Source organism: Poecilia formosa, unplaced genomic scaffold (assembly GCF_000485575.1).
Source record: "Poecilia formosa unplaced genomic scaffold, Poecilia_formosa-5.1.2 Scaffold33, whole genome shotgun sequence".
Taxonomy (NCBI): domain Eukaryota; kingdom Metazoa; phylum Chordata; class Actinopteri; order Cyprinodontiformes; family Poeciliidae; genus Poecilia; species Poecilia formosa.
Genome location: NW_006799972.1, coordinates 1,409,319 through 1,424,025, shown reverse-complemented (window position 1 = coordinate 1,424,025; position 14,707 = coordinate 1,409,319). Strand labels below are relative to the sequence as shown.

Below are 14,707 nucleotides of genomic sequence, written 5' to 3'. Positions count from 1 at the left end.
GAGATTCAGGATTATGGACTGATGTCTTTGTCCTAGTGGGATTAAGGCTCTGTAAGGAGATCACAACATTAATATTTATACCCCACAGCCTGTGAGACAGACAGACTCAAATATACCAGTGTATCTATGCTGGATCACACTGCAGAAAGAAAGAAAAAAAAAACTGTTAACACCCTGTCACATAATTTTGTCAAATTGTCTTACAGTGTAATCCCAGCAAATTGTATTTATAAATTCCTATTCATTATGCATTTAAAAAAAAAACCATTGTATAAAACAAAAGAATTGATGACACCAATGAGAATCAAAAGGATACATTTATTCATATTAAAAATAAGAACTTACAGCATTGTGCAGTTGCTAATTTTAGGACATTTGACAGCAGAAGATATTATTTAACATCAAGTAATCAGTTTGCTACACATAAACATAACCTGAGGTAACAGGTGATTAAAAATAATCACTGTTCATGAATAAATCTGTCATCACAGGCGCTCCATGTTTATTTAACATTCTAGAGTATCATTTCATATACTTGGCAAAAATTCAAAAAGGCAGAACAATCATCAGAAAGGTCAAATAAATGACAAAGAAGTTACAAAGTAAGGCACTTTACTTTAAAGTAAAGGCCATTTTCATCCCACCCAGGACAAAGTGAAACCTTGCAAATTGCCCTGAATCAAGACAATTCCAGCTAACAAGAAAAAAATACAGAACAGAATTTGAATGGGATGCGTTTTAACAGCGACAAATCACAAAGCCTCTGTTTTGGTTTTACTGGATGTAGGTGTTCAAAACAAGGGATCATAAAATTCTCACTGACAGAATGGCAAAGTAAGCAAGATTGTCTGTTGCAGTGCAAAACAAGTGTGATCCTCTTCGACAGATTTGAACTACTTTGTGACATTTGGTGATAATAAATCAGGTCAAGCAAAAATCCCATGTGGAGTACCTCAAGGCTCTAAGCTTGGGGTATTTTTCTTCAACATCTATATGATCCCATTAGCTCAGACTATGGAGTATTATATTTCCCACAGTATCCAGCAATATAAAGCGGCTGGTAAAACGCAACTTTATATTTTTGTGTCCCTAGTTATCAGTAATTATCAGTGTCTTCAGTCAGACCCGAATTCTCATAAACAATTGAAGTCTATCATCAAGTAAACCTAATAAATCCTTAAAAACATTTTCAGTATCAGGGGCTTCCTCTGAAAAGAGGACACAAAAACTGACTGTACTAAACTGAACATTTTAGTTTCCATGAGTGTTTTACATTTGTTGCTGTATATGCAAACAGCATTGTGGTTTAAGCCAACTTGAATTCAAGCATTCCTCAAAATGTGAAACTAATTATATTTATAAACCTGACAGAAACTCAAAATCGTTAAATGTGAATACTAAACAGGGTGAAATGGGTTGCTTATTAGTGTACATGCTAAATTACGATCCATTTACGAACAAAAACTAACTATTTTTGTCCATAAAAAGGTAAAAGGAGATATAGCTCCCCAGTTTGAACATGTTTGCATTTAAGAATCAGGTGGGTAATAAACTGGTATGTCAGGAGAACACACACTGAGTCCAGATGATTTGTTTTGGTCCCACTGTCCTCTTGAAAGAGTGTTAGTGGCAAAGTGTTTCTCACAGTCATACAGAGTGAAGTCAGCATCAAAACAGATCTCAATCTGTCCCAAAGTCTGGGGCTCAGAGTTCTGTCAACAAACAAAGAAACAAAAAGAAAAAACAGTAAACATAATTATTGTCTAATACAAGTTTCATAAACTTTACAAACAAGGAAATATAAATAAGTTGAATTGTTTAAAGAAAAAAAAAAGCTGTTTATACCGTTGATGGATGCAAACATTGGATCTTGGGTTTCACGCCATAGAAGTTTTCCATCGCTTGCTCAATATCTGAAAACTGCAAAAGTCACAGAAATATTATTACTGTTGTGACAGAATGTAGTTTCATAAATCCAGTGCAATAGATAAACTTACAGTGTAGTATTTGTCAGAGGGGGTAATGTTAGCCTTCTGCAGCATGCTGCAATAAAACATTACAGATCTTCACTTTAACTGATGTTGAGTTTTACCGAAAGAAACATGAAATAAGTGAAACACCGGGCAACAAACATGGAGAGTAAACATAATTCCTATAAATCACCACGGTACAAAGATATAGATACAGAAATGTTCAAAATGACAAAGCCTGCATGTGAGGCAGGGATGTTCATGCAGGTGTGTGTGAAAGAATGTGTAACCAACATTACCTGTTCAAATCCACCTTCTGATACAATTCCAGTGCCTTGCTGAAATACTTGTGTTGACTATTCAGCGAATCAGCTTCTGCTGCACATGTTCCATGTTTAGACCACTCGTACTTCCTGTTGCAAAAGGAAATTCATTTAACTGATAAACCAAAAACTAAAACATGCAGATCAACTGAAAGTTAATACTATAACATTTTACCAGACAACATTATTTATCTCTTTTTCTTCAGTTTTGATCAGTTTTTAAGATCAAAACACTTTTCTTATCAATTTGGTTTCATCCCATAAAATCAAATCTATCTCACAATTCCAGTTTGCAGTAAATACAAAAATTAAACAAACTGCTGTGGATCAACAAAACGGTTTTACAAGATTTTAAAAAGTGTCTCCCCATCATACTTTTTAAGCATTCAAATATGTGCAAAACTAATAATCTTGTTACATAAATAAAACCTTATTTTTACAAATGCCAGACACCAAAATATGTCTCGTAAAAAAATCCATGCAAAAAGCAAAAGCTTGTGCTCACTTCCTAATGATCAGGCACTGAAATTTCATTTATTCCGCCTGTCTCGGACATCCCCATTGCAGTAATGACTTCCTGTCGGTGTGTTGGCTTTTAGTTTTTTTGTTCCGCAACTACAGCTCCCCCCACCCTCTCTCTACCCCTCCCGCAGCGCCGTTTGGTTTGCTTTACCAACAGTGAGCAAAGATTCTTTTTTTTCTATAAGTATTGTGATTCGGGACACAGAGCAATAAGCACATTCAACTCTCGCTTCCACTGATTTATTTAAATGTTCAAGACTTAGCGGATGTGACTAGCTAAAGCTAGCTAGCTTCTTCTCTATGTTCCTGAGCAGCCGTGGTATCCTTGCGCGTGCACGCAACCGGGTCAACACAGACAGGAAATGTTCTGTTTCATGTATATCGATGGTCCTGTGCCTTGTGTAGAGCTTCGAGTTATTAATTTAGGAAGACTTTAGTGTTTCAGAAAGTTTTTTTTTTTTTTTTTTTTTTTTTTGCCATGGCTGACGGTGACCGGTTCATTCTGTTTGTGTGGCGAGGAGTTCCGCGGAGCAAGGTAATGGCGGATACGGGAGCTGCAGCAACCAAAACACTACGGTATATTTCTCCCTTCTTGCATATATCAGCCAATTCTGTGAAATTCAGTTCAGCCCAGACTGTGAACCAGCTGACCAGCTTCCTTTTTATTTTAATGCCGGTTGTCAAACGACTACAAGAAGCTGTACATAGCGCCTCGCACTGTACAGGTCGGGCTACGTTAAATGACGTCATCATTTGATATATAAATTTTTTTCCACCGTGTCAAAAAATTCACCGGTATTACCATAAATGAGACGATATGGAACACCACTGCCAATAACCCAGTTTTACTAATGTAAAAGCAATAATAATATTATATATTAAAGCAATATTAAATGAACACAACCTCAAGAACTTAGGGTGTGATTTAAAATCAGCAACTGAAAGGATCTATTGACCGAGCTGCATATCCATGTATAAATGTGTGAATGTTTGTGAGTGCGAATGGGTGAATGTGACTCTAGTGTAAAGCGCTTCGAGTGGTCAAAAATGATTGGATAAAGCGCTATATAAGTTCAGTCCATTTACCATTTATCTAGATGTTAACACATGCAGTGAAATGTTCCCTTTTATTATTTTTGAATGACTTCTATGAGTAATGATCTAGTAGTAGTAATAAAAAGAATAAATGTGTTAAATTAGCATAATGATAGTTTGATACGTTATGACCAAAACTAGGCCCCAAAAACAACTTTTTCATAAAAACAAAACAAACAAAAAAAACATGCTGACTTAAAGGATGAGACATACCAGAAGTGAAAAGAAGAAGGATTAAGCAGGTCTGGCCAAACCTTCTTCATGTCTGGGATCAAGTCCTGAGAAAAAACACACCAAAAAAGATTTACTTTATACATTAAAATAAGGTTCATTTTGAGTCGCAAAGGGAGTAAAATATAAATTTGTTCACCTTTTCAAAATACCTTCAGTATTACACAACCAATATCTTAATAGTCAAAGGAAATGTTTTATTTCTGGGTTATCCTAGTTCTGTACGTTTGTAGTGTTAGACTGACTGGAGAAGTGCTATACCTCTATTTCAGTAGCGTTGAAATGCCAGGAAGAATTACAGAATTCCCCTTTATCAGGCCTGAAACACAGAGAGATTACAGAGAAAAAAAATTACATACAAACTTAGCAAAATAGATATTTTTCAGGGGTTTCCTTTTGATGACATCTGAATCTAAATCTATATAAAAAAACATATACCTTTACATCCCTATTGCTTGTATGATATATTGTTTCAAACTGGGGAGCTTTGTTAGAGTGGAAAACACAGGCTGCATGATTGTTTACATCTCATCTCCCAAAGGTAAAAGGACTTGTCAAGAACACATGAGAGTGATATTAAAGACTAAAATCCAGACTCTTACCACAGTCCATGCAGTGTCCAGTAACTAATGTTGAGTTGGCAATGCTCCGTCTGAAATGTGATAAACAAATATTAATATTTGATGTTTTTTTTACTGTGTGCTCCGGTAAGAGCTAAATCATTATACTGTATTTGTAACTAATGACTTTCACTGAATCAAGAATAAGAAATTAAACTGGATTGCACATATATTCCTGTGTGATGTATATTTATCAACAAATGTCATCCTATGCACTGCAGCAACATAAATCTCTGCAAGGCCCAGCTAAACAGCACTAAACACCGTTCCTCTTGAACTCAAAAGCACCCTGCGAGCCAAAGCACAATGCGAAACTGATCAAGATTCACACCAAGTACACCGCTGCTGACATATCAAATTTGCTTAGGTTTGTGTCCGATTTTATCACTAGACGCAATCACAACATAATATAAAACCTAACTGCACAATAAGCAGAAAAAGTGCCACCAATAAGCCTAAAAATGAGACGTGCCAGTCATGCTGTAACTTGCATGTGAACAATGTTAAACCGCACTGCTGACAAGTAGTCTTGTGGTTTTGTATCACATGGTGTTATAAGGAAAACACCTGGATTAGATTTCCCCAAACGGATCAGTGGGCGCCATTGTTTAACACAACGATGCGAAAGACTCGCTTGAAAACAGCATTAACTCTACCCATGACTTTAGTTTATTGATCATACTCCTCTTTAAGTGACAGTGAATGAAATCCTCTTCAAACTAAAAAAATGGCTGAGATGAATCCTAGATTGAAAGGTCAGCATACAAGCAACATAAACACAATATTTATTTTACTGTAGTTGGAGATATAGAACATACAATACAGAATTATGATAAATTTAAAATTAAGTATTGTTGATGACTCCATTAATATCTCGCACACTGGAGTTTTGCTCTGTCTAAACATATTTTTCTGCTCCTCCCAATCACTTAGGGGTGTCAAAATCTATATGAGTCATGTTTGTCTTATAAGGTGTCTTGAGATGACATTTGTTGCAAATAGTTGAAATTTACAGCAGATAAACACCCAAGTCAAAAATAAAATGTTTTAATTTTATATTATTTGTCTTTTTAGTGAAAGTAAGTTTTGCATTTGACACACATTTTCCCTAAAGTCATAAAGAAGCACCTCTTGTTGACGAGTAAGAAAACAAATGCTGTACATAGTCAATAAATGATAAAACTACTGAACATACTCTGTCATCCTATATTTAAAATGACAAGTGCTAATAAACCAAGTCAATAGATAAAGACAGACAGGAACTCACAGAACAGAAGGTTTTGGGCCACTGCTGTGTCAGGATCACTTTGGTCCATAACTTGCTGAAATGCAGACATTTCTAAGCTTCTTTCCAATATGATTTAGTTCAAATGAGCACAGCTCACATTTATTGAGAAACAGTTACTGCAAATGTGAACAGAAAGTAACAAAAATAGTGACAGATGAGCACAATTAATCATTTCTTATCTGTTTGTTCTTACATTGGTGAAGTAATGACAGCAGAGGACATAGCTGCTGCCAGGCAGACAAGAAGAGGGAAGTGGAGTCTCATGGCTGACCTGCAACAAAATGGGAAATTAAACTCAATACATATGAGTCCTGAAAAATTAAAACCACACCAACACAAAAAAGTTATAAACTTTTCAAAATATTCCATGTAGTCTCTGAAGAAATAACTTTGAATCTCATTAGACAATTTGTTTAGAAGAAACTGTCTCCTTAGGTACACATATAACACAAATCCTAGCCGAAAGGTCAGAGCATAACTGGAATACACTTATAAACAGGAACTTAGTCCATCTTGTTTACGTAAGTGGGATTTCAGCTCAGTTCCCATTTTCTGGTATAACCGTTTTTTTTTTTTACAAAGATTGAACACAAATAAAGCAAAAGTTAGAATTACGTGATGATCTTGTGTTCAGATTTTCTAACTTAAAATCTCGTAAAGATAAAACCATGTAAACGCTAACTCACATAAATATTTTTAGGCTATTTAATAATATCACCCATAGAGATTGTATGGGTTCAACATCTTCAAACACTTGTTTGAGGTTGTCTCTAACAGTAAGGAAAATGCTTTTCTTAAGGTAACCCTACAATTCAGTATGACAGCCTAACAGCTTTGGTAAGTGGAAGGTGCTGAGAGACATTACCAGGATAAAAGATGATAACACAGCCCAATTTATTTGTTTATTTCACAAATTTAAGTGTACAAACTGCACAAAAATATGACTTTCAGAGGTTTCATGAACAGAGAAGCACATTGTGATTCAATTGAGATGCACCACTAATATGAAGCAAAGTCATGTAAAATTAGGATAAGTGGTATTGTTGCCACCTTGGAGGCAGCAACAATATGTGTAGTGAGGAAGCTGGACCAGTGTAACTAAAATATATTATTGTGAGAACACAGCTTGAGTTACATGGCATTCAATGATAAATACATTAAATCTCAAATATTCAAGTAGGATGGTGTTGTAACACTAATGTTTCTTGCCAGGAACACTAATTCAGTACAAATTTAATAAGGCAAAAGGCAAAAGGTATGACATGTAAAACTGTACATCCCTTTACAATGAAATGTCCATGTTTGTCATTATTTCATAAGTTTTTGACAATTATTCTCCATGAAATAATGCAGAAACACTACATAGACACAACATCACACACAAATTAAAATGAAAGAGCTGAACTGGACAACTTAAGGTTATAAGGATTAAGTCAGAGCCAGTGGGCTCCTCAATCTCAACATACCAACAGTAGCTGTAGCTCTGCTTAGCTAAGCAGTAAATGACTCAAACCTTTCCGTCAGCTCACAGAAATCTAACGAGAACTTGCAGCTACTTTTTTTCAGTCTAGTTGACAAAGACATGAAATACCCATAAACTTACGACATCACTGCCTAAGGACGCCAATGAGGAAGACGCCCTTTTTGATTTTACACTAAACGCAAAATAAAAATATACTCAAATTTAAACCTCCTACACACTGTGCGTTATATACTTTTCAACACTTTAACAATGCATAAACAATGACTGTTCGTGAAACTGTCTGGGGGATCTTTTGTAAAAATGTTCGGACCAGACTGACGCAATGAGCACAAGGGCTGTAAAGAAATATCAACTAAATGCATTTTCCAGACTAACTCAAAAACAACACGACGATCTCTTAATCATTCTAAAAGACAGTACCTCAATAGTACGGAACAAGTGCTTATTTTAGAAGAGAAAAATAATTTTGACAAACTTCACTGACCTTGTTGCAGACATGGAACATCAGACAGTATAACACTTGAATGAGCCCTTCCTTCTTGATATCTCGGCTTAACTAGGTCACGTTTTATATAGTGGTTTACCAACGAACAGTTTTGTTTACGTCGAACAGCACTGAACTACCGGCTTTGTTGGATCAGCCAATCATAAGCATCATGTCGTAAACACATCTTGCGTCATTACGTCTCTGCGTAGAGCCGATGCTTGGGCTGCTTGGTTTAGTATAAGCCGTGACCCGTTTGCTCCTCCGAACAACGCCTACCAACGACGTTTTCAATCCAGGTCTGGATAGATTCGCTGAATTAAAAAACAAACAAACACAAAAAACAGTTCTTTGTAGAATATTTGTTTAAATAACAAATTTACCTTAATAAATATGGATAAATAGTGCACGTATGTATTATGGCAGATGGCAATATGAGAAAACACCAATTAAGTGAAGTTGAAAACAAGCTACGTTTCCACTAAAAAAAAATCTATTAAAAATATAAAGTAAAAAAAGAAATATATATCATATTCCGGGTATAGTATGCTCTAAACTTATATTTTGATATTAACAAATTTGGATCAACAGAGGTCTAACAGAAATCGACCCAAAAAAGCATGTTTACAAACTATAAAATAATTTAAAAAATTCTATTTTGTATCAAATCAAATGTTATTTGTATACCACATTTCAGCAGCAAGGCATTTCAAAGTGCTTTTACATCATCACAAACACAAAAACACAGTCATGCAACATTGAATCAACAATCAAAAACATTACATTAAGTCAAGTGCCATCATTAAATTCATAATTAATTACAAATTAAGATGTAATGAGATTAATTACATAATTATTTATTATTCTTTAAATGGGAAAATTTATTTGGGTGAGAATAGAATAAAATTAATAAATGGCTTTTGATATTTCTTAATGATTTTAGTGGGCATAATTTTGCAAAGCCCTTTCAAATAAGTCCAACTTTAGTGTGTAACACAGCAGTTAAGTGTTTTATTTTTGCTGCCCTATATTTTAAATAGCAAAGATTAGATGCCATGGGTAAGATCATTTAAATTTGTTAAATAAAAATCCATCTGTATTTTAAGTTTCCTGTAATTTCTTTACTGAAAAAGTCAATACTTTGCTGTAATTGTAAAACTCTGGCCTGTTATCAGCTATATTGGTTTCCTGTTGGGCACACGTCCATTTGTCTACGTCATTCAGACATCACACACTCCTTCTAAAGCTGCCGAATGTTATCCCATGTTGTCGCCTCACATGATTTTGTCTCAGACGTGCAATCTGTTTAACAGCTCCTTCTCGATGTCAGGAATAGTCAGGTTGTAACTGTAGCTAGTTTTATAAATAGGCCGTGGCCAAAGTTCAGCATGCGACGCAGCTTCTCAAGATGTTCTTTAATGCAGATGGAGAAAATTCTAAGCGCAAGAGTTTGATGCAGTGTGCAGCTAGATTCAAAGCTCTACATTAAAGAGATGTCAACTTAAATTTGAATAATTTGCAAATGTTTTATATTCATTTCGCATAAAGTGGTGAAATTTTATGCTTTATCTGATGTAATTGTTATGCTTGGTTGCCCAACTTGAATCTCATTACGCCTTGAATAGCATTATTGCAGAAATAAAAAAATAATAATTTCTGCTAATGAAATAGCTTACTGATTTTAGTGGCTATGTCTTGAAGGATACTAGTTATATATAGGCAGTTCTCTCTCCTTATAAGGCCTCGGGGAGAGGTTGGTGGGGGGCAGCTGGAGTCGGGCGGTGGTTCTCTTGGCCTTGTGCAGAACTTGGTTTAGGCTGACTCCCTGTGGATTCAGGCTGATAACCGAAGTCGCTGAAAAGAAAATCTTCAGTGGTAAGTAAAAAATGTTTAAACTATGCTTCAGCTCTTACCTCTTCTGTATTGTTAGCTTTATAACCCATCTTCATTTCAAACCCATTAGCAGCAGGTGGGATCAGTGAGGTGGGACTAAAGAGAGCACAGCCAGAAGATGTTTCATGATCCTTTACTGCTGCTAATGATACTTCAAAGTGATGAATGAAAGAATACGGGTTTTACAAGTGGAATAAATGAGCAACGGAGGGCTAATGTAGACACTCTGTCTTTCATTTCTTGGACAGACTGTATGTTTGGTCATCTGAGAAGTACAGAACGTCTGTGCATTTATTGTTGGTACCCAGATTAGTCATGGTAAACACAATATTGACAGCTATATTAGCCATCAGTACCTGTTTATGAACTAGATATGTTGTTCATGGGAACGTCAAGTATCTAAAATGACGAAAAATAGACATTTTGCTTTGATAATTGCACCTTACCTCTAAGATTTTGATTTCTAAGATAAGATTTCGTAGTGGAATTGCATCATGTTGCTTTGTATGGTTATGGCTGAGAGTACTGGAGGTTTACAGTTACAAATGGATTTTCTTGGCTGTTACAGTATAGGCTGGACTTACAGAGGTGCAGAATTTATGGAACAAGAGAGTATCTTGCAAAGAAAACTTAATGTTCATGTTTCCTTTACCTTCAGACACAAAAATTGTTGCTTGCCTGAAATCTGCTATGTAATGCAAACAGCTGTTATTTGCACACAAGAAATTAGTCATGTTTGCCTGGATTTTATTGGTGCTGCTTCAAATTGCTGCTGGAGAGGATGGTCTAAATGTCCTGCTGTGAATAAATTTATTTTGGGAATTTGCTGAGTCTCCCAATGTCACCAAATCCTTTTACCATTCTTGGTTCTTACCTTTTTGTCTGGAATTCAAAGAGCAAAAAGTTAAAAATCCATTTTAACAGAAACTTTTTTGCTTTTATAGTTGATACCAACCTGTGTTTAAAGTTACAGACAAACAGATTGGGAATGATATGGTAACATTGTATGCTTGACTGGCAGATTTGAGGCATTAGCAGTAAGCTGAATTTGGGTTTATTGATATGACAGATGACACTGAAGCTGCCGAGTGCATCCCAAAGGTATGGGAACAGGGTTATGGTGCAACACGTTTCATTCCCCATCAGCCTAAGGTTAAGGAACGGGGAAGGAATCGCTTCAGATTTCCTCTGAACTTCTCTCTGGTCGCTGTGGTCAGTAAGGGGAAGTGAACCAAACATGAAGTGAACTGATGCTTCTGTTTTGATGGTTGTGCTAAAATAAATGTTCTCAAACAAATTGAAAAACAAGAACAATTAGTTTGGAAAGCTAGTGTTGACTAATTTTACTGGTCAATAAAAACATTATTTTTCACATCACATGCATGATTTAGAACGTATGACAATATTCATCTCTTTCCAACTTTCAGCTTCATTAAATTATTATTAGGATTCCGAACAGGAGGGTACATTTATTATCATTGGAAGAACTAAAATTAAAGCTATGTTTTGATTAGACACAATTTGGTGCATCCTGTTGTCTAACAGTGGTTCAAGGTCATGCCTTTTGTTTATGGTATCTCTTTACACGTGTGTCTTTTATTGCCTGTGTCTAAATCCTAGTGTCACTTCTGACAGTAACCAACAAGCTGATAGTGTTTGTGAGTGTGTGTGTTGAGATGTGCTGGATTGTTTCTAAGTCCATGTGTTCAAATTCTTCAAAGGCTTTTCTATTTGTAGAAGGATAATAAATAATTTGGTATGTGTATAAATGATAAGCTTTACCGACACAGAGCCATCACTGTGAACTGTTTGTTATTCAGCTGTTGCTGGCTTGATTTTGTTTTTTCCTTTCTGTAAGAAAGTGAAATGGCTCCTCACAATTGATAATTCCTTTGAAGTTTTAGTTACACATGTGGGAAAAAAAAATGAGCAAAAAATAGTCATACCATAAAAAACAAAGATGCAATTATTGTACAGGTGGAAAATCATAATTTTAGTCCTTGACAGGTTTCAATCTTCACAATTTTGGGTCATTTCTATCAAATTCAGGTAAATACGACTTTAGAGAAAGCAACAACCAACTTAACTATGTTTGAATCATAAAACCCTTGGAACTTGCTAATTTATTTTTTCAAAGATAATTAAGATCCTTCTATATGTTAAGCGATCATACGGGATTATGATGTCAGGCTTGTCATAAACTTCCACATTTCTTGAGGGACCATTTTGAGTTCCAGTTTGTTTTCTTGTTGCTTGAAAGTTCTGATTTCTAATAACAATAAAGTGCCTCAAAGTGGATAAGTATAGTCGCTTCAACATATTTAAAAAGTGATTTTTCTGTATGGTTTTAGGGCTCGACATGACTTGCCATTGAAAAATGCTGAAAAAGCAGTTAATCAGTTGAATTTGGGGACATTTTCTTTGGAAAAACTATAACGACAAATAAAAAAAATTCTAAGCATTCTCTCCCTATTTTTTTTTTCTCCTTGAAGTTGTACTCCATGTAATAACATTTTGTATCGTCTGATATTATAGAACCTCATCAATTATCTTTGAAAGTTCATAGCTGTATCTGTGAGATGGTCTCATTATGCTGTTGTACTTTATTTTGATCTCTCTCGACATTTCATTACTCACCTAACAGGTCAGTGTCTACAGCGCCACCATGTCAGCACGTCTGAAACGAATATATGACCACCAATACCACCACAAAGAGAGCCAATATGTGGTCAAAGAATACAGCAGGTACAGCTGACACATGCTAACAATCATAAACAGGTCTTAATATATCTCTCCTGCTTTTTAATCTGAATATTATAACTAAAGCAGCATCGTTTTGACTTTACTTTAACATAACGTACTGATTCAGTTATGTTTGATGTTATCTTGATAAATATAATAACATGAACATCAGATTGACAACTGGCAAGTTGATTTGAGTTTCAACAACTTTTTCTGTTGAATGTATAGTTCTCAAAATTCTAAGTAACCATTGTCTTAATAATAAAGTATTTTTTGATGTAACTCCTTTTTGTGCATATATTGACCTATGCTATAGAACAAAGGTCAAATAAGCCAAAAATTGGATCCATAGAAAAATAGAAAGACAGAACATTTTTTTAATTATTATTTTAACAACACATTATTTTTCAATGAAAATACATTATGGCATCAGAGTTTTACACCCTATTCTCATAAACACAGAATTAACTGTCCATCAACCACAAAACATACAACATTGTTAAAACAGCACTGAGAGAAAAACTCATTTAGAAAGACTATTCAGGCATTAAATCAGTCACATAATCAGTCACTAATTTGCTGATGCAAGTTTTCTGAGAAGCTTGGCTAGAGGTAAATAGTTTATGTTTCAGACATGACTATATTAGTGCAAAGGTTTGTAAGATTCAGAATAATTTACCTAAAGCTGAAGAATCAATGTGTCTTAGTTTAAAAAAATAGAAGTACTCTGTATATTTAAAAAAAAATAAAATAGAAGAATTAAGGATTACTCTGCACTATGCAGACCCTTTTGAAGCTTTTAATATTTTTTGGTTTTGACTAATACTATTGCAAACAGACCTGTTGTGAATGTCCTCAATGTCCAGTGTCCTGAAAAGAATCAATTGATTTTAAAAATAGTATTGTGACAAAATCAGTGTAATTTTAAATGTATGTTAATAAAACTTGCATATTGTTTATGTTCAGCTCCAAGGCCTCTGAAGAAAGATATGAGTACAAAACACAAGCTCGAATTCAGGAAGTGGTAAGATTTATTGAATCAATTTCATTTCCCCTTAAACACATACAGTAAACTAGCTAATAAACTGCTTGACCTCTTATCAACACGCTGTAACTTTATAAATGTCAGTGCAGCATAGTCAGAATAAAGATTCAATAATTAATTACAAGAGCAAGACAAGGAGGTGGGTATTCCTCACCTGTGTATTTATTAGGATTCTATGTTTTTTGTTTAGGTAAAAACAAAGTTGGGAGAAAAATATGTGCGCGAAGAACCTATGATCAGGGGACCACAGTTCCTCGTCAGACTCAGATCCCATACTGTGTTTGAAAACACTCCGATCAAACTCTTCTGTACTGTTGAAGGCTACCCCATGCCAGTTGTGAAATGGTAATACATGAATATGTTTTTTTTTGTCTTAATCAGTATCACTATAATCCTTTACAAATCCATTTGCAAAAACATACTTCAAGGTATTAATCAATAAACATACACAGGCCTCACTGTAGCTACATATCTTTTCTCCACTTAAGGTATAAAGATGGCGTGATCCTGGACTTGTCCTCTGGAAAGTATCTGGTTGAAGCCAGAGGTGGGAGCCACTCTCTGTTGATCCCAAGGTATAGTAAGTTCAACAAAATAGCTATCTGTGTATTTGGTCATCAGTTTTTTCTCTCCTGAAATTTTATTTTCCACGATTGTCCTGATGAGTTTTATTATTGCCTTATGTCTTAGATGACTGTGTAAGCTCATTTCATCTGAATTTCCAAACATTTTTCTTTTGAACATAATTTCCTGGAGCCTTGAAATCTACCCCTATGTGAGAATGTAATCACCCCACTTTGTAAATTAGTATTGAACTAGGATTAACCACATTTTATTTTCGCAGCGATGAGTTCAATTTAGCAAGCTACATCCATACCTCATCTCTGCCATACAAATGTATTTAATAAATAAATTTTAATAGGGCATGTTTAGCAGCATGAAGTGAAGAAGAAACATATCAAAAAGCTTATGCCCATGTAAATAAATCCAAGAGCAGATGAGAAAAAAAAA

The 14,707-nt window shown here is 35.0% G+C and overlaps 2 protein-coding genes across 2 annotated transcripts; one reads left to right on the top strand and one right to left on the bottom strand.

Moving 5' to 3' along the window:
* Positions 1–298: 298 nt before the first annotated feature.
* On the bottom strand, positions 299–8,190 carry LOC103136527 (ribonuclease T2-like). The gene is made up of 10 exons (XM_007549809.2): positions 8,017–8,190; positions 6,243–6,320; positions 6,029–6,083; positions 4,744–4,793; positions 4,403–4,460; positions 4,124–4,188; positions 2,270–2,383; positions 1,998–2,043; positions 1,846–1,920; positions 299–1,712 (listed from the first exon to the last, which is right to left on the bottom strand). Exons 1-10 carry the CDS (start codon positions 8,028–8,030, stop codon positions 1,530–1,532), a joined length of 738 nt encoding a protein of 245 aa, XP_007549871.1. The 5' UTR covers positions 8,031–8,190; the 3' UTR covers positions 299–1,529.
* A 1,591-nt stretch (positions 8,191–9,781) lies between these two features.
* On the top strand, positions 9,782–14,398 carry LOC103136604 (myomesin-2-like). Its single transcript, XM_016670353.1, has 6 exons — positions 9,782–9,891; positions 12,554–12,654; positions 13,618–13,675; positions 13,887–14,041; positions 14,185–14,302; positions 14,387–14,398. Exons 2-6 carry the CDS (start codon positions 12,575–12,577, stop codon positions 14,396–14,398), a joined length of 423 nt encoding a protein of 140 aa, XP_016525839.1. The 5' UTR covers positions 9,782–9,891; positions 12,554–12,574.
* The last annotated feature ends 309 nt before the right edge of the window (positions 14,399–14,707 follow it).

What these genes read in the sequence shown, in the direction of transcription:
- LOC103136527 (XM_007549809.2), bottom strand. An exon ending in TCAACGCTACTGAAATAGAG is followed by an intron (nt 4,189 to 4,402) that starts GTATAGCACTTC and finishes GTTTTTTCTCAG; the next exon opens with GACTTGATCCCAGACATGAA. An exon ending in AATGTTTGCATCCATCAACG is followed by an intron (nt 1,713 to 1,845) that starts GTATAAACAGCT and finishes GTTTGTTGACAG; the next exon opens with AACTCTGAGCCCCAGACTTT.
- LOC103136604 (XM_016670353.1), top strand. Translation starts at nt 12,575, where the DNA reads ATGTCAGCACGTCTGAAACGAATATATGACCACCAATACCACCACAAA. An exon ending in AAGCTCGAATTCAGGAAGTG is followed by an intron (nt 13,676 to 13,886) that starts GTAAGATTTATT and finishes TTTTTTGTTTAG; the next exon opens with GTAAAAACAAAGTTGGGAGA. An exon ending in CCCATGCCAGTTGTGAAATG is followed by an intron (nt 14,042 to 14,184) that starts GTAATACATGAA and finishes TCTCCACTTAAG; the next exon opens with GTATAAAGATGGCGTGATCC.